Genomic DNA, 27,733 nt, shown 5'->3' on the forward strand with positions numbered 1-27,733 from the left:
GTTCTTGCATATGATCCTGGATAACTAGTGTTAAACATTAGATGTTTGAGATTCCGCTTACAACATTAGTTAGTGTATTAGATACACACAAAATCCAACAGCGGCATCACGAGCCGGTTGCATGAACGAACTTTGACTGGACGAATTAGATTCGAACTTGATTGATAAGATGTTTATGTTTGAATTAGAAATTTAGACATAAAATTGATTAGTTTAAACTAGATTTGAACTTCATTGGATAGAAATTGAAAGGGTTTCAATGTGTAAAACTTTAAAATTCTTCGATTTTGAAAATAGTTTTCGAAAGAAGATGAAAAATTGATTAGTTTTTTATAAAAAAAAATTTCAAAAACTGTTGTTTTTTTATCAAGAACACTAATATCCAGGATGCGACTAAGTTGCGTCCTATTCTCTCGTACAGGGAGTCCGAGAGGAACTCGAGCGAGAATCCCGACGGATTCGCGTCCGAGCCTTATCCGGTCGTGTCTTAGACGCGACTGACTCGGCCTTCCAGACGCGTCTTGAAGGACCGACCTTAGCCATCCAGACGCGTCTGGGGAAAGACCAGACTTCTCAGACTAGGAGTCCGAGAAGGTCTCAGCTCGGAAAAGACGCGTCTTGGACGCGTATGGAGCACCGAGACGCATCCAGGACATGTCTTAGGCCAAAGGACGCGTCTGGCCTATGGCCAAGACGCGTCCAGACCAATGGGTCTGACACGTTTGGAACGTAACGGTCCGGTCCGGCTACTGCTAGGACTATGTCCTACACTTGTCATGGGGCAACCCGGGCAAGTCAAAGGGGATGTTGACCAAGTTTGACTTAGGTCTTTTCGAGTGTGACTCGGGCCTTAATCCGAGTGGGACGTCTTGACTTCTTTTCTTCCGATTTTAGCAAATTTTTCCGATATTGACCCGGGCCATCCGAGGGCCCAAACGGAGTTTTTCCTTAAATCTATTTTGAAATCATTAAGGAAGAAACATAACGTGCTTAATTCATATTTTACAAAAATAGACTTAGAAGCCTTTTAGACATAGAGATGTCACAATTTCCCATAAATAGCAAGCCTAGAAACGAATCTAGGAACATACTTTATTTTAAGAACGTCATATTTTGTATATATATATATATATATATATATATATCTATGTGATTGCATAGAATGATAATGCCTTTAGATAAGTAATCGACTCTTATTTCCTAGGACAGATGAGAATGTGCCCGAATTATACTTAGAGTATAGGGGCATAGGGTCCATTGATGAACCGAACGATGAGATCATGGTTCAAGTGGGAGTAATTAATGGAGGTTCAAGGACGTAAATCCAAACGAACCATAGGCGAACAAGAGGTAACCCAAAAGATCAGATCTTTTAGGGGCTATACTAGGAATTAATTAGTTCCTTACGCAAACTCACATAAACTTTACGTAATAAGTCATGAATGGTTATGATAGAACTCACAGTAACGCAAACTTGATAAATTACGTAAAAGTCCCTAAAAAGAATTTTGAGTAAAGCCTACCTAGATTAAGACACCTGCTGAGCCTTTGTTCATCGATGGTGGGTCTGCCTCCGTAGATTAGAATCATACGATACATGCGAGTCATGTTTAATGGGGAAAATGACACGTCTACCCTTCAAAGGGAAAGGTGATCAAGTTAGTGAACCATCAGGACTGATACATACAGATGTATGCGGCCTACGAGTACACTAAGAAGAGGTAATTTTGGATACTTCATCACGTTTATTGACGACTTCACAAGATATGGTTACATATACCTGATGAAGCATAAGTCAGAATCGTTTGAATTGTTTAAACAATTTCAATATGAAATAGAGAATCAACTTGGCAAGAAAATAAAAGCCATTCGATCAGATCGAGGTGGTGAATATTTGAGTCAATAGTTTGAGGATCATCTCAGGATTTGTGGAATAGTCTCCCAACTCACTCCACCAGGAACACCTCAGATGAACGGTGTGTCCGAAAGGAGAAATCAAACCTTGTTAGACATGATCCAACCGATGATGAACTTAGCCGGTCTTCCAAACACTTTCTGGGGATATGCTCTTGAAACGGCTGCTTTCACACTAAATCGAGCTCCGTCTAAAGCTGTGGAAAAGACTCCATATGAGTTATGGTTTGGAAAACCTCCAAAGTTGACTTTTCTTAAGGTCTGGGGTTGCCATGTTTATGTAAAACGTTCACAAGGAGATAAACTAGCACCCCAAATCTGACAAATGTCTCTTTGTGGGGTATCCAAAAGAGACAAGAGGATATTACTTCTACAACCCATTAGAGAACAAAGTGTTTGTTGCTCGTGATGGTGTCTTCCTTGAAAAGGAACTCCTTTCCAAGAAGACAAGTGGGAGAAATATAGAAATCGAAGAAATTCGATATCAGCAACAAACTGACAACTGTATACCACCAATGTCAATAGTCGCAATTCCCAACTATTCTGAGCCAATAGAAAAGGAAGAAGAGGAAGAGATGATGGATCTCACAGAGCCTCCTGCACAAAGCGAATTAGATTCGCAAAAGAACCCTCAAGAAGTTGAGAGTGTCTCACCTGTTGTTCAAGTCCCGCGTAGGTCACAAAGGATGATAGAGTTATATCAAAGAACATATCTGCTGTTAATTGAGGATAATGAACCTAATACCTACTAAGAAGCTATGACGATCCCAGACTCCGAAAGGCTAGGATCCATGAAATCCGAAATGGAATCCATGTCTGAGAATCAAGTTTGGAACTTGGTTGATTTGCCCGATGGAGTAACACCCATAGGATGCAAATGGATTTTCAAAATGAAAACAGTCAAGGATGGAAACATCAGCATTTTCAAAGCTAGACTGGTGGCAAAAGGTTATAAACAAGTTCATGGTATAGACTATGCTGAAACTTTTCTCTTGTCGCGATGAGTGAAATCGATTAGAATTATTCTAGCAATAGCCGCTCATTACGATTATGAGATTTGGCAAATGGATGTAAAAATCGTCTTCCTGAATGGAAATCTGGAAGAGGATGTGTACATGACATAACCTGAAGGGTTTGTCTACATGCTGGAAAGGTTTGCAAGCTTCAAAGGTCCATTTATGGATTGAAGGAGGCAAGTATGAGCTGGAATCTTCGGTTCGACGAGAGAATCAAAGAGTTTGGTTTTCTGAAGAACGAAGGGGAATCTTGTGTATACAAGAAGGTTAGTGGGAGCGACCTAGTTTTCTTGGTCTTGTATGTAGATGACATACTGCTCATTAGAAACAAAATTTCGATGCTAGAGTCTGTAAAGGAATGGCTACGGAAGTGTTTCTCAATGAAAGACCTAGGAGATGCAAAGTATATATTGGGCATCAAAATCTATAGAGATAGATCAAGAAGATGATTGGACTCAGTCAAGAAACTTACATAGATAAGATTCTTAGAAGATTGCAAATGAAAGACTCTAGGAGGGGATTTCTACCCATGACATATGGTACGATGCTTAGCAAGACTCAAAGTCCCAAAGACTTGGATGAGCAAACACGCATGAATAAGGTACCTTATGCCTCGGCTGTAGGATCTATCATGTACGCCATGATCTGATCTCGACCAGACGTCTCATATGCTTTAAGCATGTGTAGTCGTTACCAATCTAATCCATGTGAAGCACACTGGATCGCAACCAAGAATATCCTGAAGTACTTAAGAAGAACAAAGGATCACTTCCTGGTGCATGGTGGAAAAGAAGAACTAATCGTGGAAGGCCATGTGGATGCGAGCTTCCAAACAGACAGAGATGATTTCTGATCACAGTCGAGTTATGTCTATTGTCTAAACGGAGGAGCAGTGAGCTGGAAGAGCTCAAAACAGAGCACTGTAGCAGACTCTACCATAGAAGCAGAATACTTAGCCGCTTCTAAAGCAGCTAAGGAAGAAGTTTGAATAAAGAAGTTCATCACGGAACTTGGTGTCGTTCCTAGCGTTCAAAACGGAATAGCTTTATGTTGTGACAACAATGGAGCTATTGCGCAAGCTAAGGAACCAAGATCACACCAGAAATCCAAACACATCCAAAGGAAGTACCACGTGATAAAGAAGATCACAGAGCGTAAAGATGTGGTTATTTGCAAAGTTCACACGGATCAAAACGTAACAGTTCCTTTAACTAAACCACTACCTCAGCCCAAACATGAGAGTCATATGAAGGGCATTGGTATAAAGCGCATCGAAAAATGGCTTTAGTATGTAATTAGATTAATAAAAGAGTATTATGTAATTAATTACCTACATTCAATAAATGAAATAAAGTAGTTATTTCGTCGATTAAATAAAGGCTTAGTATTTAAACGACAGTCCAAACATGATCTGGTAAATGAAACCCTACTAATAAGTGAATTTAGAATAGATTCGTCATAAAATGTCCCTAGTCCGGGTCGTTGAAATGGACAACTACGACTCAAGAAGACTAGTATGTAAGATTGACCGATAGCGCAGTTTCATGGGCTAAGAAAACTGGGAAATTTAGTCAATTACATGGGTGTATGATTGGGAATATACACTGGATAACCCAACAAGAGAGTTGTTCAATGAGCAATGAAATACGTCATGAACTCTCTTAGGCAATATTGAAAAGATTCCTTAAAACATGAGTGCTCCACTCATCTTATGTAAGGAATGTCAAACTTTGGTACCGCCAAACGCCGCACCGTAAAAGGAGGTTATAAAAGCAGAATTACCGGGAATGACATGATAGACATTAAGTTAAGCGGGGGCAGAAGACTGGATTATGTCCTCCTAACCAGATTAGGATTAATATCTCAGGGCCACTTGAGGAGAAGAAACTGAAAATGTGTGGCCACACTCGAATGGATTAAAAATTAATCATTCGTTAAGTTAGTTGTTCTCCAGATCAAGAACGTCTGAATGGTATGACGTATCAGATGAGATGCGAAGAGACATGGGAATCAAGCATTGCACTTGTTCTAAGGACAAGTAGGAGATTGAAGGATATATCCGTTTTGTCGGAAGGAAATGTCCTTCTGAAGGAGTGTCCTTCGACCAAGGTAACAATGTGATCAATTTGTCAACTAGGATAACGATGACTAATTATGAAGATCATCCAGTCCGGTCTAATTAGGGGTCGTAATGTTTTGCAAGAAGCCGCTTACGATCGTCGAATTACTTCGGTAATTCGCAGCTACAATAGACCGGATCCTATAACGGATTACACATAAGAGAGATAACTTGATCGGAGAGATTTGACTAGTGAGAGCTGGGATAAAGATGGAGTGGATCCAACTAAATAGACCAAAAGGGTTCCAATGGAGATTTGGAACAAAGATAGAATGAACAGGGCTAAAAAGAGAAGCCCGGATGAAGGCTCATGTTGGCCGGCCATCGCACGGCCGACCAACATAAGTGGGCCGGCCAAGACAATCCCATAAGGGGCTGTTATGTACGGCCACACTAAAGGGGAAACCCTAACTAGGCTTTTACCTAATTAGGGAATCCTAGTTAGATAAAACTCTAACTTGTGCTTATCTTTTCTGTGAGACTTTTTAGGATTCCTTATTTGAGTGCGACTCTACTAAGATAATGCCTATATAAGGACCAGTTCTGAGAAAGAAAAAAAATTATGTGTCATTATTCTAGCTGATGACGAATATGTAATTTTATCAAAAACACATAATAAAAAGGGATTTCTTTGATGGCAAATCGGTTAATATAGTGTAAAGTAAAAGTAGTTTTGTAATTTCCCTTTTTTAACTAACAGGAAACTGGTCAAGACTTGCAGCTTATTTCTGTTTTGATGTGGCTCCAGGATTTATTTCCCAAGTACTTTTTGGCCAATCTCAACAAAAAAAAAAAAAAGTACTTTTTGGCCTTTGGTTAAATCCTCCTTTTACATTTCTGTTCTTTTTTTGTGTAGGGATACGATCCAATACATATTACATGGTTTTGAGTCTTTTGTCTCTTTTTAATATAACATGAGACGTACAAAAGTAAGTTACAAGCTGAGACTTACAAAAGTAAATTACAATGAAGCTAAAGGATCACAACATTACAATAACAAAATGAAAAAACCCCGAAGGAGCGCATCTAAAGATCTAACGAAGTAATTCTTGTAAATAAAGAGGGAAGATAATATATCGAACTGAGATTGTGTTGGCAAAGAGAGAAATGCATTTCTTTTCACTTGCACCTTCATGATAGTGGTCTATGTTCACTATATATTTACTTAATTTCTATTTGTAACAATTCAAAACTGTTGATTTGATCTAGATAAACTCCTTCCTCTGTCTTGGTAAACTTTTATTACCCATCCAAATTCTAAAAATATCATAGCAATAGAAAGCGATAAAGTCGGTACCCATAGCAGTTTGATTGCCATCTTAAATGGCCTGCATTGATTCGAAAGTACATCGGAGAATGCATCCTTTACGAATGTGCACCGAGTTAAGTTTCTCAGGTCTGGGAATACATTTAATATTCCTTGTATCGTCTGAGTGTAAGAACAAGCTATTTCGAATAAAGCCTCTGGTATGAACCTCTTCTCATCTTCACATGATATAGTTGAATTAAAGCATGTAAATCTTGACAAAACCTAATAGGGGAAAGATTAACATTAGTTATTATTAAGACCTAACATATGACACAACACAGTCGGGTTCTTAATTCTTTTTTACGGTCTAAATCTAATTCTTTTGACTTTAATTCACAATATGAATTTATATGGTCAGTTGACCGTATTTGAGTCCGTTAGATACATGTTTCTGGAGTCCCATATAGAATTAGTCCGACGAAGTCTGAGTTTCATGACCCGAAATAGGGAAAAAGTGAACTTGAAAATAGGGAGTGCCAAGTTAGGTATTTAGCCAAACTGATACTTGAAATGAATATCTGACTGACTGACTCAGTGACAATATGTGACTCTTATGTATTTTTGGTTCCATGTAGTAGAATCTGATTTGCATAGTAGAATTTGAATCTATTCAGATTAGTGATTACTATTTTATTAAAACCAATACACAAGAGTCGAACTCATACGAACCAAACCCAAACCAAATAAGTTGAAACTATTAAAAGGAATAGTCACCACCTAGTCATAATATGGTAGCAATGGCTTATCTACAAATATAATTGTATCGTACTCACATTTGGTATGTCGCCAATTCTTACAGTATCCTTGTTTGAACAATTATTAGGAGCATAATTGAACTTTGGTGCACCTGAAAATGGATTACATATCTTCCACCCACTGGAAGAAAACACGTTTCTTCCTTCATTTAGTCCAAGAAGTTGATTTATATTAGTCATTTTCGAATTTAGCTGAAATTAAACATAATAAAGTAAGGAATTGTTTACTTTATAATTAAGAAATATTTATTAAGAGTTATACTGCGGGGTTTTAAATCAATTGAGGGTGAGGTCAATACTTGGTTGTCCAAGTGGTTCAAAATATTAGACATAGACTCCAAAAACCTAGAGGTCCTAGATTCGACTCGCACGGGAGGTGGAATCCATGGTTATTAAAATTGGGTTATTAAAGGTATAAATAATATAATAAGTATGTCGGGCTTTAGGCCTCTTTGATGTTGTTGGGTTTTGGGCCTCTTTCATTATAAGTTTGACTTAGGCGGTTATCGTGCTTATAACATCTTCATGATGTCTCAATGTCTTGTAACGACTAACGTGGATCGCAGTCCATTTGTCAAAAAAACAAATTTGAGGGTGAGTTTCACCAATGTGCTACTAGTTAAGAGTGATACTCCTGTGTTTCCTAGTTAGCACATGGGTGGGCCCACCTCTAGATGAGAGCTGGCTTTCAAAGTCATTTCTCTTTGCAACCCACAGTCCTGCATAGTAGGACTAGTAGAACTAGTTGGTCTTTATGCTAAAAGGAACTAAGAGGAATAGAGAAGGGTTCCCGCACGCGCGCACACACACTTTCGGGGCTTAAAGTACAATATCTCCTTTTACTACTCGGAGTAATTTTACTTTAATCAAAACTCTGGTTAAACACAAATTCGTGGTATAAGCACGATATGTTTCCGAGTTTATCTCCAACTCACCTATCATCTCTACCACGCTCCTAGTTGTTTTAATCTTCTTCTGTGGTTATAAATTCTATTCGAATTCAACAGAGAAGATACACAGAAATTTGGCTTTCTTCTTCCTCTCTGTTTACTGAGTTTTCTACAATCTCCATTACTGTTCTCTTCAGTGCGAGAAGAATATAGTAACTTGTGGTAAATCTTTGGGAAGTGACTGGAGAAAAAAATTTGCACGGAATTTGTTCCGATATTACTTTCAAGGCAGTAGCCTCCAGACCATGACACAAGAAACAGTATTATTGTCTCTAAAGTTTTCTGTTGATATCTTCACATATTTCCAACAGCGGGAAGAATCACCGATATATCACAAATTTTTCAAAAAAGTCTTGAATTTTGTTAAGAGAAAGAGAGCATACTGGAGAGAAAATGAATTTATCTGTGCATTTAGAACTTAACTGTTCTTGGCTGCTCAGTGGTTCTAACTATAGACAATAAAAAAAGTTGTGACCCTTTCGAAGAAACCTATGCTTTAATTTCTTTGACCCTTTCGCAGTATAATTCAAAGGTGTTTAACATCCTTTTTTGTTCGGCAACTTCTCTAAGGTTCCAGTACCGGAGCTATGGTAATCGAGGGAGAGAGAAGACAACTCTCCCCACATCAAATGTTGTTAACGGAGAAGGGGAACCATCGATGGAATCTATTCCTATTAGGGTGAAGGGAATTAGAGATATTGATGGATCACGAAAATATCCCATCTGAGTCGTTTAATTTAGACAAGATATTCCGTTTTCAGTCTTTATTATAATAAAATTGATTAGGTGTCTTTTGCAGAGTTAGGTGTGAAAACGGTTAAAAACGAGAAAAAGATACACGAAGGACATTTCGGTCATTGGAGTCAAGGTTATTCTAGTAAATTGGCCAAAGTCAGTAAATAGGTGAAAAGTGGAGTCCGAGACGAACCCGTAGGAGAAAACGAAAGTCAATTCGGAGTCCGGACGAGGGAATTATGTGAAGTCAAAGTAAGGTCAACATTTGGGACACATTCGGTCAACACTCGGGACTTTGTCGGGGTAGATTCTGGCGCGCGGTATACCGATGGAAACGTGGCGCAACCTGGAGTCTGTCTAATCTAAGTTCCATATCCCTGCTGAGCATCTAAATGGGCCCTAAAGAGGATGATTCAGTAGAGACCGTTGCACCTTAGTTTCGTAGTCCTGCACCCATGTTTTAATCTTGTCCGTTGACTTCCGCGTACTTCAGATCAACGCTCGATGTTTCTCTGCCTCGCAACGTTCCAATATAATGCACTCCAGCTTTGTTCGGCAGTCCCAACTACGTGTCAGCACCTAGCACCGTTCAGATCCGCGTGCTCTTCATCTAACGGTACAAGCTTGCTGTCGTACGTCAACTGCTCGGCCTAGAAGCACCAGAGTATCCGAATTTCCAACCCTTAACGGCCAGATTCCTTCCCCTCTTCTCATTTCGACAAGTGTCCTTATTTCTCTATGTGAGTAACCTTAGACGTCAGGGTCACTTCGTTAATTTAAGGTCTTTATATAGAGTTAGGATTTTAGTAGGGTTTAATGGTAGAAAAAGGAGAATGTAGAGGCTACTTTTGGGAGAAGGAAATATGATACTAATCAGGCTCTCTCCCCTCCCTATTCTAGTAATGAAACCCTAAAATCATCTTCTTCTACTTTCTTTAGCCACCTTCATCTATTCTCTTCAATTTCTTTCTACTTGTACTTTCTAGATCTACCTTCTACTTCTATCATATTTCCTTCTCCCATTTCTCTTCTACAACCTATTTCTCTCCATTTTCTCTTCTAAATCTACTTTCTCTTATCAACCAAAGATCTAACACTTGGAATTTAGGAGCATAATTTGGATCATACTTGGAGAGCATTTGAGCAAGGATTTGGGTGATTTGTTTCCTTTGTCTCATTTATTTCCATGTATTTTGTTTTATTAATGTATATGTTTTTAAATTCAATGAGTAGCTAACATTGTATCTAGGGTTATAGAGAAAACCCATAATTAGATATCTCATGCTTTTATTAAGTTGTTAGACGGATAAGCTTGTTAGATGATTAATGATAGTTAAATGAGTATAGTCTTTATAGGATAGTCAATTAGAATTATATGATTATGAAATGTGTTAATCAAGAATATATTCCAAAATCTATAAATAGTTCATTATGTTAGATTTTGAGTTATACTGAAAAGGGGTTAGTTAATTAATTGCATACTTTAGGGAGTCAATTTTTGTGGTGGAATAAAAATCCCTAAATTTCTTCCTATCTTGATTTATTTTTCTTTAATCTATTATTGTTTTCTTATTAAATCATCTTCCAAACAAAACCAATTTTAGGAAAGGGGTGTTAATTTAAGACTTAAAAGCGAAATTACTTATCCTTTGGATCGATTTCCGAACTTCCGGATTTACTATAAGTTGATCCCGTACACTTGCAGAAATAGACCTATTTTGCTCGTATTTGTGTCGAAGTAAGTAAACAGCAAGAATTGGTGGAATCTATTCCTATTAGGAAGAAGTGAATGAGAGATATCAAGGTACGAGTAGAATACCTTTGGAAACCCCCAGAGTGCACCATATGTGAGTCATTTGGGCACTTAGCAAAAACTTGCCCCTCACCTGTTCGAGGAAATGTCCCAGAGAGAGCCAATGTTACTAATGCAACTGAAAGAGAGCACTTGCACAGAGGAGATGATGCATTTAATGGAAATGGAGCTGATACACGCATGCCTAATCACCAAGAGGTATTCAAAGCAACAAATGACCACAACAGGGGCTCACCAAGGTTTGGAGAAGTTGCACTACTCCAACGTGAAGGAAAAGAACCTATGGGATTCAGTGATCATGATACAGCTATGTTGGGAGCTAGTGTAACTCGACCACAGCAACAGGTCCAAGTTAATTGGGGGACGAGCGCCACAATTCCCATTGAGGAAAGAGGAGATTGGTCATTAGTCACTTACAAAAAAGGGAAGAACATAGCTAGACATGAGGAACAGCAAAAGGTTTGCAATAATAGACAATTTGACCCAGCAAATGGAAGTTTTGCTAAAAGACAATGTGTTCAAACAGTTAAAAAGAGAGAATGGTGGGAAACTTGCTACCTGTTGGACCATCATACAAAGAAAAACCAAACGAAAATGAAGATGTAACATGCAACATGGAGGAAGAACATAGTGAAGTGATTTGGAGGAGGAGTATAGGCTGAGGTCGAAAGTAGTGGGATTGCAATAAGGAGAATAAAATACTTGGTGGCAGGCCAACCGAGGACAGAAAGCAAAGAGGCCAGAAATCTTCGAAGTATTAATGGTGAGTGTTGGTTATTAGAATGTTCGGGGTTTAAATGACAATGGGAAATCAATGGAGGTACGTGATTTGATAAGAATTCAAAAGCTAAGCTTAATTGGTCGTGTGGAAACAAAGGTGCAAGCAAGGAACAAAGTAAAGGTGCAACGTAGTATAAAACCGTTCTGATCTTACATAGATAACTCGGTGGGAGGAGATGATGGGCGTATTTGGTTGTTATGGGATCCCTTACTCTTCTCTGTCCAGCAAATACATAGTTCAACACGGTTGCTAGCAGTTCAGGTAGTATGGAATAACAAGACTTTGTGGTAGCTATTGTCTACGGGCACACTTACTCCTTGGGTAGGGCAATCTTATGAGCTGAAATTGAAGACCTAGCAGATAGATTTAATATGCCTTGGCTCTGAATGGGGGATTACAACTCAATTCTATTTGCTGACGATAAAATTGGAGGTGACGAGGTACGACAGTGTCACTATTGTGATTTTTATCGTTGTACCCAAAATGTTAATCTAATTGGCTGTCCGTATACGGGATATCGTTATACTTTCAAAACTTGACAGGTGCCTTATGAATGTTGAACTACTTGATGTTTTTCCGGGTGTTCGAGCAAACTTTCTACCACCTGGGTGTTCTGACCATTCTCCCATGGTGGTCACACTAGAAGCGATCAAGCAATTGGGGAAACGTCCATTCAAGTTCTTTAATCGTTGGTTTGAGGAACCGGGCTTTATCAATATGGTGAGTGCAGCGTGGTTGATTAGAGTGTAAGGTAATCTGATGCAGCACCTAGTTAAAAAACTTAAAGTTGTTAAGAATCGTATCATACAATGGAGAGATGCGAGTTTTGCTGACTTAATGAATCAGGTAATTATAGCAAGGAATCTTATGAATGATTGTCAGGAAAGGTTATTTGCCGACCCCATGAACCCTGAATTAAGAAGAAACGAAAGAGAAGTTGTTCGGGTATATGCATCGCAGCTGGATATTGAAAATTCAATGAAGAAGCAACAATCAAGGGCCAATGGTTGACGTTGGATGAATAGAATACTAGGTTTTTTCACAATACAGTGAAAGAACGAAGAACATATACTAATATAGCGTTAACCCGGGATGAAACAGGAGTTGAAATAACAGATCCAAAGCTTATATCGAGAAAATTTGTTGAGTACTACAAATCCATGTTGGGGACAGATTCGCCGTGTGATGATGAAGATGACGTTTTGGCAGGTTTTGAATCCCCTCATAAGATTCATAACAAAGATGCATGCTTTCTGGAAAGGCAACTTACGAAGGTTGAAATCTTGGAGGCATTGTCGGCAATAGGTTCGGATAGAGCCAGGGACGTGATGGATTTACTTCATTGTTTTTTAAGACTTGTTGGCGAGTAGTTGGCATTGATTTCACGAGGATAGTAGAGGTTTTCTTTTGCTCAGGACGATTGCTTCTAGCGGTAAACTCAAGTTTAAATTTGTTAATCCCAAAAACTACTAATCCTTGTTTTCTTAGTGACTTCAGGCCTATCTCATGCTATAACGTGGTGTATAAGTGCATCACGAAGATTTTGGCGAACAAGTTAAAACAGTATGCTTCTTCTCTTGTGAGCGAAAATCAATCGGTCTTTATCACAAGAAGATTGATTCAGGATAATATCATGCTCGCACATGAGCTAGTTCGTAATTATGGTGAACAAACGGGCACAGACAGATGCACGGTGAAGAGAGATCTACTAAAAGCTTACGATACAGTTAGGTGGTCTCCACTTCTCCGTATTCTAAAGAAATTTGGACTACTTGATCGTTTTATTGGTTGGGTTAGTAAATGTATCTCAACTCCACGGTTCTCAATAATGGTCAATGGGGGTGCTCACAGCTATTTTTAAAGGAAGAAAGGCTCGCAGCAAGGGTGCCCACTCTCCCCCTACCTTTTTGTTGTGATTATGGAAGTCTTCTCCACTCTTATTCAGCAGGAGCAACTCAATGGTTCTCTCAAACTCCACCTTCGATGTAAAGACCCGATAATCACCCATTTGTGGTTCATGGATGACCTCCTGGTGTTTATGCGAGGCAATATTGGTTCAACCCAAACACTCAATAGACTACTCGATAAATTATTCAGAGGTACTAGTTTAGGGGTAAATGTTGGGAAAAGCTCTATTTTCTGTCCATGCATGTCCGAGGGTCAGATTGCAGCAGTTAACACAGAACTGGGTTTTCAATTAGGGGTCCTACCTATCGGTTATCTTGGTTTACCACTTTTGGCTTCTCGTCTATCTTATAGAGACTCTATACCACTAATAAATCAAATTCAGGTTAGAGTTCACTCATGGAAGGTTCAATTTCTATTTAATGCAAGCCGTCTTCTTTTATTAAAAATAGTGTTGGGTAGTATGATCATCTATTGGGCCTCGGTGTTTCTTTTTCCGAAAAGAGTTCACAAGAAAATTAATCAGATCTTTAATAGATTTCTCTGGAAGGGGTTAGAAGAAGGGAGTAACAGACCAGCTATTAAATGGTTCGATGTCTGCTTACCAAAGCATGAGGGGTGGTTTGGGCCTACGCGATGTTGAAACCATGAATTTGGCTATGAATATAAGACATGTCTGGCAGCTGATTGGTAACAAGGACACACTCTGGGTTCGTTGGGTGCAGAAGAATTTGATTCGAGGGAAGAGGTTCTGGACCATGAAACTTCCATCTACTTGCTCATGGTGTTGGCGTCGCATTCTTGGCTGTAGAGATGTAGCTCGAGAAATGGTACTATATCTTATACAGGATGGCAGCAAGACCTTCTTCTGGAAAGACGTTTGGCTCCCAACAGGTTCGCTAGCAATCAGTTTTCTTTTTACCGGCGATTTGTAACAAACTAGAGGGAGGATGCTCTAGTTTCGGATTTCTTTGTACAAGGGAGATGGGTATTCTCGGAACACCTTCGTCATGCCCTAGGTGAGGTCGTGGATTCAATAAACCAGATAGAGGTGGGAGGACTGGAACAGGATAAGGTAGTATGGAAAATTACTACCTCCTGCGAATACACAGTTAAAGATACGTATAATCACTTACGGTGGAAAGGGAGCCATTTCCCTTGGTCAAAACTAGTCTGGTGCTGGGAGGGTATACCAAAGCACTCATTTATTACATGGACCACACTTAAACGAGGTTTGAAACCAAAGAAGAAGCTAAGAGCATGGGAAATGGAGATAGATACTGTATGCCCATTATTTCAGTCAGCACTTGAAACTGATGAACACTTATTTTTCCAATGCTGCTTCTCTATTTTTATATGGTCTGAATTATTGCAAATGTTGGGTATTCAACGCAACCACACTGTAATCTGGGCTGAAGAAATAAATTGGTGTGTGATGACATTGTAAGGAAGCTCGGTATTTGGAAAACTAGGAGGTATGGTGTTTTCGGCCTACCTTTATCACATCTGGACTGAACGTAATAATAGGGTTTCTCTGGGTGATATTAAAACCCAGCAGGTGATTCTCAATTCAATTACTATTGAAATAAGGATAAAGGTGATGGCCTGGAAAAAAAGACCCAAGACAACCAGTGAGGCTAATCAGATTTTAAATCGATGGAACCTGGTAATTTCGTTCTATTTAAGGGCAGCCAAGATATGTAAATGGCTCGGCCCTGAGGTTGGGGAAACCCTGATCAATACCGGTGGAGCGTTTGATTGCTTGTGTGGAGGTTTGGGTCTAATTCTTAGAGATTCAAATGGTGAACCGATTGTTGCAGCAACAGCTACGACAGAATGAAAATCGGTCCTCCTGCACGAATTACTAAGTGTTAAATTTGGTTTACAACTAGCGATTCGGTTTAGAAGATCAAGGGTGAGGACACCGATTCTTCCCTTACTGTCTCTATATTGAATAATAGTAGAGGAGATCCACCATGGCAGGTCACACGTATAGTTCATGATATTCGAAATCTATGGTCCCAATTAGCGGAGTGCTCGGTAAAGCATGTGTATCGTAAAACAAATCAGGCTGCAGACTTCCTTTCAAAAATGAAACCTAATTCGGGTTATGAAGAAATGTTACCCCCATCATTTCCGGAAGAACTTCAAAAGATTCTAAGAGAAGATAAGAGTGGTGTAATTAGAGTTCGAAGCTAGCATTTGATTGTTTTTTTTTTCCACTTATTCGTTATTGTTTTTCATTCGTTCTACAAATAATAAAGTTAGATTTGATGTAAAGTGTGAGACACTATAACCCGCTAACAATTTCAAATAAAAGAAAAATAATCCAAAAATTAAAAATGATTTGAAAGTTCAAATTAGTACCTTGTTTATGAATTTATGAATGGTTGAACCGATTCTAGTCATAATATGATCTGCATTTTCTTGATCTAAACAAGGTAATATCGCACTCAAACTGTTTTCGTTAGGGTTTTGTTCGTATTCTCTAAAAGCTGAACAAGTATCTTCAACGAAGCTGCAATTTTACGTATGTCTCTTAATCCAAATAATATTGATTTACTCAAACTAAATTGATACTACTTAATAACCCTTCGGTTAAAAAAACAGAGAATTGCGTCTAACATACTTGTAAAGAAAAAACTGGAATCCTGTTAGAAACCACAAAAGCATTGTTAACATCCAGCAAAGAATGATTATCCTGAAAGTAATACAAAAAGAGTCTAAGAGAAAAGACACAATGATTAGCAATTACTTACATAATTAACAGTGAAATTTACTTACGAAATCAGCCCAGGACGACAATGAAGCAACATTAAAGCTGTATGTAAAAGCAAGTGCAATCGATATACATATGTATCAGAGCTTAAAGAGTAACCATTTTAAACTAGTAAGATAAGGAAAAGGAAACCCAAAGGAAGGAAGACGAAACGAAAAGAAGAAACCAATATCCTATGAGATTTGTTTATCATGTTTAGTAGTTTTTAAATATCTTTAGTTTATGTTTCCGCATTTTAAAAGATACATTATAAATAAGATACAAGGTGAATGATATCACCTAATTCGAATAAGTCTTTTTCTTACTGGAACTTCAATTATAATAAAACAATAAAACAATAAAAAACTAGAATAAAATAGATAAGCCTAATTCAAATAAGTATTTTTCTTATTGGAAGAGTAAGCTCACCAAGGGCAAAAACAACAAGAACCATGTTGATGGATATGAGCCCAATAGTTACTCCGCACCTGCTTGATAAGATCGTATCAAACATTAAGGAAGAATGTTTTGTTTACTTTAGATGATAATTATAGTTTAGCAGATTAAATATTTAAAGTAAGTAATCCTCCGATGATAATAAATACTTACAAAATTTTTATTGCAAGATGGAGTAAATGTCGATTAGTTGATACTACCAGTTGGAGGTTTTGTGATTCACTTTCAAGTTTGTGTGATGTAAACCCCTTTAACGTAGAAAATGTGGACTCGTTATATGTATGGAAAAGATGTCGAACTTCTTTCATGGCCCTTACCACATTTTTAATGGATACACTCCCATCTCTAATCCCTTTTAAAAGGGGTTTTTCTACCTTGGTCGTCCTCCATAAGAAATTCTGGTTTGCCGCAATTGTAAAAGCTGACGCAACTCTACAAAAGATCATGGACGAACATTATATAGAAATCTCAAATTAGTGGTTTTCCATTTGATCATTGAATCTAATTATACTTATGATATGTTTTTAGAGTTGATCTTTAACCGATATGGTTAAGTAATCCTCTCTCGTGTGAGAGTCATCTGTATAGTTGACTCACTGATTTTTGGTCTATTAAGTCAGATATAAAATAAAGTTGTACGTATTAATTAAGATCATATTGTCTATAATAACTTTAAATGACTATCGTGCCCTGACCAAAACAACTTGATAGTAGAATGACTTAGATTGAGTCAAGTCAAATTAAGGCGGGAACTAGACTACAAAAACCTAAAGACATCGAAAAGAGATTGATATAGACTCTTACATGGCAAGAATTGTGAAGAGGCCAACCAGAGATACAAGTATAAAATAGTAATTAGAATCCAACTTCTCTCTATTATTTTCAGAAGAGTTCTTTTTGTGATAATTCTTCACAATAATGAAAATCCCAAACCCTAATCCACCCAGAATCCAAATCCCACCAATTACATATCCATGAACACCTGTAAATGCCACAGACTGCAAAATCAAATAAGAACCAAACTTCAAAAAAAAACATTGAAAAATAAAAATTTGATACTTGATTTGAAATTTGAATTTTGTGTGTTGTTTGGCATTAAAACTGAAGGTATGAAAGAGAAAATTACAGCCCAGTAATGTCTGTTTCTGATATCATAACCTCCATTATAGGATTTAAAATGAGCAAGAGGATCTGCTCTGTTGTAAATCACTTGTTCATTTTGACGAACAGACGAACTAAAAACCAGAGATGTGGTTAGTGAAAAAATTGAGAGAAAAATCATAAAGTGAATAGGGAATCGATTTGATTTCAACATGGGTGATTCGAATTTTGGGTATTTCTTATTTTTTCAACAACTTAATCAGATTGAGAGATTTTGCAATTTAATATTTAAAATACGAGATTAATAAGATGGAATTAGTGGGTGGTAAATTTTTGAACTTGTTGAGTAATTAAGTAAAGGAAAGTTTTTGGTTCAGGTTTTTTTAATGGATTGGAGAGAAAGGTGAATAACCGTTAGAAAATTTAGGCACAAAATTCATGGTTAAAGAAGGTTTGAATTTTTTTTTAAAGAAAGTTTGAAGTTGAATAAAAGTACTGACCAAGATTTCTTTATCTAAATTAAGCAAATCTCTTTTTTCGTTGATATGCTATCACAGAGGCCTTGTTTATTAGTAAGAAGCCAAGAGAATTCCTTTTTAGATGAACACAATTATGTACAATTTTTCAAGCCCGAAAGCAAGCTCTATTACTCAATAATGTAGAGATTTGTGAATAGCGACCCTTCACATCTCAACCCTCACTATTCACATCTCTAGATTATAGAGTTGATGGGACATATATATTTTTGGTCTTTGGTTTCCATAAAATTTATATTTGAGTTCTTAATGTGTTTTATAAATTGACGAGGGTGTAACCCGTGCCCGTGGGGCACGGACAGTCTTTTCAAATGCACCAAAGATCTAAACATACCATCCAAACGTTTATGGAATAAACATGAGCTAAACATTCCAAATCAATTTAAGCAAACAAACGCCAAAACATAGTTAAAATCAATTCATTAACCTTCCTACAACGGGTCATATTAGACCCTCTTGTCACAAACATGCCTTAATCCTCTTTATGCCTATTGACCTTGAGCTAGAGCTTGAGTCTAAGCTTGAACTTGGTAATGATACAAATCGATCCTCTAGTCCTTGATGTTCACATCAAGCATTGTTGTTTTCTTCCTTTCATCCAATTTCATTTCCGTCATTTGAGTTACCGCCCTAACAGAAGCACATTCTCCGATGCCTTACACTGCTCTGAGTCAAAGAGTGATGTAGACGCAGCGAAATAATTAAAGAACAATAAAATAAACTAAGAATAATTAAAGAAAACTGTAAGAAACGATAAAATAAACTTAAATTCTTAATAACTTCAATGGTTTTTCTCTTCAAGGTGAACAATAACATAGACTAGATCTCCTTTTATAAGATAATAAACCTTCCTAGATAGACTCAAACTAGGATTCCTAAAATAATAAACTACTCAAACATAGAAACTTTAAAAATAAAGAAATATCAAATTAAAATAACTTCTCCTATACTAAATAAACTACTATTATAACCAAATAGGATGTGGGCACGCGTGGACGTGGGCCCACACGTTTATGCGCCTGCATCAGCACCCTGTTCCCCAGAAGGTTCGTCCCGAACCGATTTCGATGAAGAAAACAAGTTGATGCACCCGCAGACGATGAACTTTGACATGGCGATCTGTAATTCCCACTTCGAACGAAGTTTGCACTGGAATGGAAGGATACTAATGTGCAAGTAATCGTCAACCTCGTACCCAAACTCATATGCCAATGATTCTCGCAAAATTAACCTTAGTGAATAAATAATGTTCATCTCGCCATCTTCCCACGGTAGGCACAACCACTTAATCTTCAAGAAAGTGTGAAGTACTATGAGCAAGTGTGAAGTAAGAGTAATTGTAACAAATTTCCAAAATACTTCATCAATAGCCAAAGTATAAGCACAACAATCGCTAACTAAGATATCGATATGGAACCATGTAGTGTAGATATGCCACGCAAAATTGACTTTTCCAAGTTCATCTTCATGTAGTTTATGTACTCTAAAGTGATCAATACCTGGAGCCCACTGTTTGTTTTCTTCAATTGATATGTGAAACCGAGATGGAAGTTGTTCAATTGGTATGTGATCTTTGACCATTGAGTATAGGTTCATTGTAAGAATTGGGAAATTGATCCTCTTTTTCTTAATTGTTTGAAGAAAATTTGGTAGGAAGAGATTTGATAGAGAAAGCGGCGATGTGGGACATAATTGATTCGGAACATTCTGGGTTGTATATGTGTGGTGGAATGTTTGGTTGGAGAAGGGTTCCTGTAGAGAATGAGGAGAAAGATGATGTGGAGGTGCTTGTAGTTGTTGTTCCTCATTGTAAACTTGTGGGTGGTTATAAGAGTTGAATTGGGAGAAGCTGAGTTGGTTATGGGTTGAGTGGCCCAGGGTGGTTAATGGTGTTGTAGGGTATGTGGCAGTGGGTAGTGGGTTTTCGAAAAAAGTAGGGTTTGGGGGCTGATGGTCGGGTATGTGATGGTATATTAGCATGGGTTGGCCAATTGTTCCAATGTTTGCGGAAGATTCGAGAAAGAGTGGGTTTGAGAATGGAGGGTAGGGTGCGGTTATGTGGGGGCTAGTAATGTTGTGTGGAGTTCTATTGGTGGTCTGAATTGGTGTAGAAGATGTGGGTGGTATACTGTTGTAGGTAAAGTGGAATGGTGGGGGTGTTGTGGGACATAAGTTGTATATTGTAAAACCAAAGAGTGTGTGTGTAGTTGGATTAGTGGCATAAGTGTTGGAACTTCCTGGGATGTTGAAAGTGTTGGTGGGTACTGTTGGTGGACTAATGGAAGTCGGGTAAGAAGTGGGTTGTTGGGCGGTGGATGGTGGTGGTGTCGGTAGAGATGAGGGTTCGGGGTTGCGGTTTTGGTGGTGGGTTTCGAGTGGAATGGTGCTTGGTGAATAATATTGCCGAGGGGTCTGGAATGGGTATGGTTGGGTTATACTTGGGTTGGTAGTAGATTGGTGGTCGTTGAAGGAAAAAGGTGGTGTGGTTGGAGTGGTTGTAGGGTTTATGTATGTTAATGGGAAAACCGGTAAGAGTGGTGGTGTATTGTTGATGTGAATCGGTGGGAGGAATGTGGTCGGGTATGGGTTAGTGATAGGTTGACTGAATAGGGGTATTGAAATTGGTGTGGTGGTTGCAACGGTTGAGTTTGTGGTGGTTGGAAGTGGTTGTGGTGATGATGTTTGAATAGAAGTAGTAGATGAAGGAGTGGTGGTAAAAGAGGGAGACTTACATATGCCTTCGAGTTGTTTAGATAACTTCATGATGGAATCATTGACTTGATCAAATTTTTCCATATTTTCCTTTTTGTAATTTTCGAAAGCTTCTTCCAATTTTGTAACCGAGGATAACTTCTTGTTGATGTTGTCCCATTCGGAGGCAAAAGTTGGTGTCTTCTCTTTGATTGTTGGAGTAGGAACGGTAGGATTAACCATTGTGATTGGTTAAAAAAAAAATGGCTCTGAATACCACTTGATGTAGACGCAGCGGAATAATTAAAGAACAATAAAATAAACTAAGAATAATTAAAGAAAACTGTAAGAAACGATAAAATAAACTTAAATTCTTAATAACTTCAATGGTTTTTCTCTTCAAGGTGAACAATAACATAGACTAGATCTCCTTTTATAAGATAATAAACCTTCCTAGATAGACTCAAACTAGGATTCCTAAAATAATAAACTACTCAAACATAGAAACTTTAAAAATAAAGAAATATCAAATTAAAGTAACTTCTCCTATACTAAATAAACTACTATTATAACCAAATAGGATGTGGGCACGCGTGGACGTGGGCCCACACGTTTATGCGCCTGCATCAAAGAGTCAGGAAACCCAACAATAAAATGTATGTATCGCTTCCCCCTCATGAATAACATTCTGGTACATCGACATTCATCATCAATTATCGCCTTAAAAAATCTGCACATTCATATTGATATTAATTTTAAGAGTACCATCACAATATATCATGATCGTAGTAAATTTGACAGTCTTTTTGTCAATGAAAAACTCCATTTTACCACGCTTCACAATTTTCCCAAGATTGGTCTTGATGAGCAGATGCCTACCGCCCAAATGGGACAACACAAACTGAAACCCACAGAAGGCTTCAGTTCGAGTAAATGTGTGACGACACAAATACTATAGCCCCAATGGTTGTCTCAAGCTGCGAACAAGCAAAAAGAAGTCAAAAAGATATCTACAACTGGCATTCGAAAATGATCATAGATATCTTGTTTGACTGATATATTCACCCCAAGTTACCTATTACTGAAGTTTGATTTAGTTTCCATTGTTGGTGAATGCTAACTTCTTCTTTCTTTTGTTTTTTGGCTTCACTCCGACAAAAATGTCGAGGTCGGAAGTTCGATTGAACTTTTATCATCAGTGGCCGACTCCTTTTATTCCCTACTTGGTGTTAGTCTACCTGCACATTAATCTTTAACTCGGTATCAAAATATGAGCATCAAGCATCCAAAATCAAACCCTAAATCGAAAACTCACTGTAATAGAATACAGTTTCTAGTATTGAAATTTTTGAAACATTCTGGCCCAAACACCCTAAATAGAAACTTCTTACCCAAACTCTAATTAGAAAACTAACTGTCATCCATGGTATTAAACCCTACCGGCCACCAAGTGTTCCTTTTCCGAGCAACTCGAAGTCACAAAGTCCATCCACAACCAACCAATGATATGAATCTAAGCCTAATATAGATGCAATTCGTACCATGATAATACTCGATCCAGTATCATCTGTGACGCCCCGTGTCCCAAAATAGACACGACCACGCCCCGGCAACTCACAGACGAGACAAAAATCCGACAGAGTCTCCTCTGTAAATCGAACCGGTCGCACCTGTAAAACCTGTCATGCAAACCATACATTCGCATACGCAAAAATAAACTATCGAGCGGAAGCTAAACAAACCCAACTCAGTTTCGGGTCGAAACCCGAACCACAAAAATACAAACGCCTCATAAAACACCGATACAACTTATAAACAACTCTAAGTTTTACGTATATACATATTAGAGTTTGTTCCTGCAATAAATACATAACTTTACAATAACGGAAAGCCAATAAACAAAACCAAAGAAAACGACGCAACACCTCTAGCCTCGTCAGACAAGATCACCGGCTGGAATACAACTCCGCCTCGAGGCTACGACAAAGCACCTGCACACTAACAACTGGTAGGGGGTCAGAATACTCACCGACACGAGTTATTCTGGTAGAAGACCAATCCAAAACCCATCACGTTTTCAAAAGTTCATTTACTAAGTTGTAAACATCGTGACAAAACGAGTTATCAAACCAATTACCATATATACTATATACAAAACCGTTTTCCTTAATCTAACAAGCAATAGCAGTGATTAGCTGCCCACCCATGGTGCGCTCCCAATAAGAGGAGAGTTCCTCAGGAGAACCTAGAGTGCGTTAGATAGTACCTGCCCATTTATGGCACTAGCTAATGCACTACGTCTCCTCGAGAAAGAGACTTACCCCTAGCCGGTAAGTCCCTCTCCCACTAAGGGACTCCGCAATCATTGAAGAGTTTACCTCATGATACATATATACCTTAAGTATCTAAATACGTTTTAGATCACCGAGTTCGAGTAATAGAGCCGTCCCCCAATACCCATGGTAGGACCTGAACCTTACTCTCTTCGGTACCCTGTCATGCATCTAATGCAATCTTTCAAAATCCATTTACTTTCGTATATCAAAACCATATTACATTCGATTCATTATCTTATCAAACACGGAAGTGAGACAACCAATAGCCACATCACACACAAAGCAGAGGGATCCCAATCAATGTCGCCTCCCCAACGAGCGGTCAGGGTGTACGGCCCTGAGCCTCGAGCTAGAGGCACGAGCACCAATGGCCAGCAAGTGAAGCACTCTACTCCCACAGGTCTCATGACTAGTGTCGCCCACCTCACGGGTCTCACACGGTCCACACACGTGTTCACATGTCATCCTACCCTCAATGGCTACATGCCCGTAGGTTGACATAATCCGCAGTCGGGTACATACAAGAAAATCCCAAGTAGTTCGCAAACAGTTCGAAAAACATTTCTCACATCGCATCAAAACAATTCAAGCATATTTCAATTCATCACTTAAATATCGAGTTTCATGCTCCCTCAATCTAGTTATAATGACGCATATATAACTGTAGAACCTAAAATATTTCATTATCTATAAAACCATGCTAAGAAATGGATTCAGAACCCCTACCTGGCGGTACTTCTGCTCCGCCGAAACCGTAGCATCATCGTCAACGATAAGCTCCGGCTCCCCCCTCTACCAATCCATAAATAAAAGAGATAAACATTAGGTTCTTCGATAAGAACCTTCATACGACAAAAACAATAATTAAAAGAAAACGATGAAATTTTTAAAACAATAGCAAAACCGCTAACTCACGAAGACTTCAACTATAACCGAATATCGATTCATCTTCTAACTTCATAACCATGCCCAATCGGGGTCGATCAATCACTGTTTGAACTGACTTATAACCTTAACATTTAGTCATTAGATGTATTCCCCAAAATCCAAGTGAATCGCCTTTGAAGTTTGCAAAAATACAAACAACAAAGCAGAATTTTTCCTAACTTCGGTAAAACAGTCATAATTCTTTCGTCCGATATCGAAATGACTTGTACCATACCTTTTCGGAAAGCTAACAACCTAAGCTACGACTTTCGTGTTTTATGAAAGTACGTACGAGCAACATATCAATCCCAGATTGGCTCGGACAGTAGGTTTAATTCAGTCCCTCGAGTTGTCGTTCGATCGATAACCTATATCACATAATCTCTCTAAAGTTTCTTTTATATCAAAATTGTATAATTCTCAACTAGATAAACCCTAAAACAACATGAATCATCAAAATCCCCAATTTTCATAAACCTTAAACCCTAGAATTAAGAATTTTGACATTAAATCATCGAATTGGTTGATTTCTTACCTTGATTCGATTGAATTCTAGTTAGGATAGCTTTCCCTTGATCAATCCTTCACAAACTTCTACAAATTCGAAGCAACAAGACTCCATTAAAATCAAACAAAGCTAAAATTCTGTCTGGAGAGAGAAATAGGGTCTTACTTACCAAAATTCCACAAACCCTAGCTTGAATCAACTCATTGAAGTTGAATTCAACAAAAAATCAGATTTCCCCTTGAAATCAACTTGAAATCTCCATAGAAATCGAATTTTCTTTCACCCAAACCCTAACCCTCAATTTCTGTCGAGCAAAAGAGGGATAAAAGGTCTGATTTTTTCTTCTCTTATCCATTCCCACGGATTTACAGTTAGGTCCCTGTTTTTGTTCCGATTGCAAAATACCCCCTAAATTGTCCTCTTTGCTGATTTGGTCCCTTTTTCGACTTGACCTAAATGTCAAATAGTCCCTAAACCAACCTTTTAAAACACGGGATGTTACATCATCACTATCTTCTGCAGCCAATGAGCTCACAAAACAAAATCATAATGTAAGTGACATACCGTTAAAGGAACCTTACTCACATTAATTATGATATCTGGGTGGTCCTTCATGCAGGCCTGACTCAGATGTGCTGAGCACATAAAAGTGAGCAAAGATAAAATCAGAATCTTAAAATCTCAAATAAGAGCAAAAGAAAATCAACAATATTATAATCTTTTCATATTTTATCTTGAAGCTTTTACGGATTGAACAAGCCTTGGTACTTTTAGTTACCTCACCTATTATTGCACAGAAGTGTATTCTGATGTCAGTCGGCCTAATGCACGTACTCATGCTATGATACCAACTGTGACGCTCCGTGTTCCGACTCCCGATCTGTCCAGCCGTTTATGAAAAAACTTGGTCTAATTCTCACTCAAACCAGTTTCAAATATAAACCAAAGAAAAACTCTCATAACGAGTTACAAATCAAGAACAAATGCAGTGGAAAATCAATATAGTTTAAACCTTTTGAAAATATGTTCGGAAAACGTGTAATCCAAAATAGTTTTCATAAAGAGAAAAACAACTTGAATTCATGTATATGAACAATTCACAAAAGGGACTGAATTTTGACAGTCTCCTCTATAAATTGAACATATCAAACCTGAAAAATTTGTCAAACATTCGTACATGTTTTCATAAACTCCAACATATCAATAACAACAAATTCAAAGTGATAGTGTGCATATTATTTACATGTGTACAATCACAAACAAGTGAGAGAACGGTCCTAACTATTCTAGATGATACATATATAATATCAACATTGTGATAAAATCGTAAGTTGAAAATATAATAGAAATTATATTCTTACATTATGTGAGTCATCAATGTGAACTGTGTCACTCCGAGTCACCAATACCTACAACTGAACAAAAACATGTAAGAATGAGATAACCTAAAGGTCAGGTCAGTAGGATACCTAGACATTTTACACGCACCACACACATCAACAGTTTAATATATCAATAGTTATAAGTGTTACATATATACAAAGATATCAATATGCACACCAAGCAAAGCAATATAGCAAGATAATTCTAGCTTACCAAAATTGCGACTGAATACGCACTCAGTCTGGGTCACCTACTATTCGGCTAGGAAGAACCGTTCGGCCTTTGTTAGTATGTAGGGAGTCGGCGCCTTATCGAACGTTTGACTATTGCAGTGTACACATGGATCCACGTAATACCTCGGTAAGAGATTCTGTAACTCTCCCTTCGTCATCATCGCCCATCGGGCCGGCTTGTGATCTCAATACGCATCGAATAGTAAATCCCACCAAAACAGTGATACGCTTAGAATATGTCATGACTTTCCTAGACTACTATAAAAGCATCGTCGTGTAGCAGAGCCATATCCTCACGGCGATACAATTATCTCATCTTGAGGCGCGTCCTACCTCCGGCCAGATTTGACGCTTTCTTGCAAGGTAATTCATTAACCATTTGAAGAATAGCCAAACATACGCATGAACCTATAATAATATTAAATGATCTTATAGACTCCCAAAGTTATAAGAAGAGATCCCTCCTAAAGGTCCCATCAACCCAAAGGAGAAGAGCGTTCATGTGTCTCAAGGTAGGGTAAACTCTGTGTAAAGCCAAGCTTTTACAAGTTTTCACTTTCAGGGAATAAGTTTTTTCTTATTAAGAAAACTCGGTTAAACACCCTCTTTCAGTTCGGTGAAAACACTGTAAGTATCAATCACAATAAAATTCAAACCACACACCAGTGGCTTAACAGAATAAATAAAAAAGCATGGCATTAGGTCGATCCTCTAATCACTCCAAGGGTCGGAATACCCCAACTCCCATCCTCTCCGTACCCCATTCTGGGTAAACTGGAATGGTTGTTATCAAACGGCTGCTCACGCATCGAGTGTAACCCTTGACATAATTCATTGCTAATCGATAACATAAAAATAAATAAGGGGACCAATCAATGCCCGTTGGAAAACAACCATTACACATAACACAGATCAAGCGATTCTGCCTCACGCAGCTCAAGCATTCTGCTACCATCTTATTATTTTTCAAAAAAATCAATTTGTTTTTAAAAGATTAACATCCATAACACACATACATTCACATCATATCATGCCATAATTTGAACTAGAGAATGAGAAAAATAAAGTAATAAATAAATATATATGTATAAAGTGGCGAAACGGAGAATACCCGTGCTCCAAGTAAGATTCATAGGATCCTACCTCTTCTTGCACCTCCATGATGCTCCTGACTAAGCTTCATCTCCCCTCGAGCTCCCTATTGCAGTACACTAGTCCTACTAAAATATAAAAGGGAAAAATAGTCGTTTGACTGTTACATAACTGTTAAGAGTCCTCAACAGAACAAGAAAGCATATAATGAATGAAAGTATACTAGGAATGTCCTATCTCCAGTATGTAGTTTACAGAAACATCCACCGAATACATGAAATGCATACAAACCAACCAACCAACTTTCCACAAACTTTATTTCACATTTCAGAGTCTCCATAAGCTGACAAACTATATAACAAGCCCAGTAATATGATTCTCTAACTCAAGCTGTCCATTCATGGGAAATATGATA

General features: G+C 38.0%; 1 protein-coding gene and 2 long non-coding RNA genes across 5 annotated transcripts; 1 reads left to right on the top strand and 2 right to left on the bottom strand.

Moving 5' to 3' along the window:
- Nucleotides 1-5,851: 5,851 nt before the first annotated feature.
- LOC147538068 (uncharacterized) lies at nt 5,852-17,939 on the bottom strand. Of its 3 annotated transcripts, none has more exons than XM_086643531.1 (9): nt 17,638-17,939; nt 17,316-17,509; nt 16,665-16,943; nt 16,485-16,543; nt 16,082-16,118; nt 15,927-15,998; nt 15,665-15,815; nt 7,132-7,256; nt 5,852-6,580 (listed from the first exon to the last, which is right to left on the bottom strand). In XM_086643531.1, the coding sequence occupies exons 1-8, from the start codon at nt 17,824-17,826 to the stop codon at nt 7,152-7,154; spliced, it is 1,086 nt and encodes a 361-aa protein (XP_086499657.1). In that variant the 5' UTR covers nt 17,827-17,939; the 3' UTR covers nt 5,852-6,580; nt 7,132-7,151. The 3 variants fall into 3 exon arrangements, with proteins under 3 accessions (XP_086499657.1, XP_086499655.1, XP_086499656.1); XM_086643529.1 differs by having other exon boundaries at nt 7,132-7,305; XM_086643530.1 differs by lacking the exon at nt 7,132-7,256 and having other exon boundaries at nt 6,137-6,580.
- LOC147538069 (uncharacterized) lies at nt 9,678-15,657 on the top strand. The gene is made up of 4 exons (XR_015226018.1): nt 9,678-11,832; nt 11,935-12,473; nt 14,373-14,419; nt 14,544-15,657. It is a non-coding gene; the product is annotated as an uncharacterized LOC147538069 (long non-coding RNA).
- A 4,689-nt stretch (nt 17,940-22,628) lies between the features above and the next one.
- On the bottom strand, nt 22,629-24,930 carry LOC147538070 (uncharacterized). The gene is made up of 4 exons (XR_015226109.1): nt 24,780-24,930; nt 24,638-24,696; nt 23,902-23,967; nt 22,629-22,844 (listed from the first exon to the last, which is right to left on the bottom strand). It is a non-coding gene; the product is annotated as an uncharacterized LOC147538070 (long non-coding RNA).
- Between the last annotated feature and the right edge of the window lie 2,803 nt (nt 24,931-27,733).

The sequence above is a fragment of the Eschscholzia californica genome, unplaced genomic scaffold (assembly GCF_041429995.1).
Source record: "Eschscholzia californica isolate CP2 unplaced genomic scaffold, dmEscCali1.0.p SCAF_5, whole genome shotgun sequence".
NCBI lineage: Eukaryota > Viridiplantae > Streptophyta > Magnoliopsida > Ranunculales > Papaveraceae > Eschscholzia > Eschscholzia californica.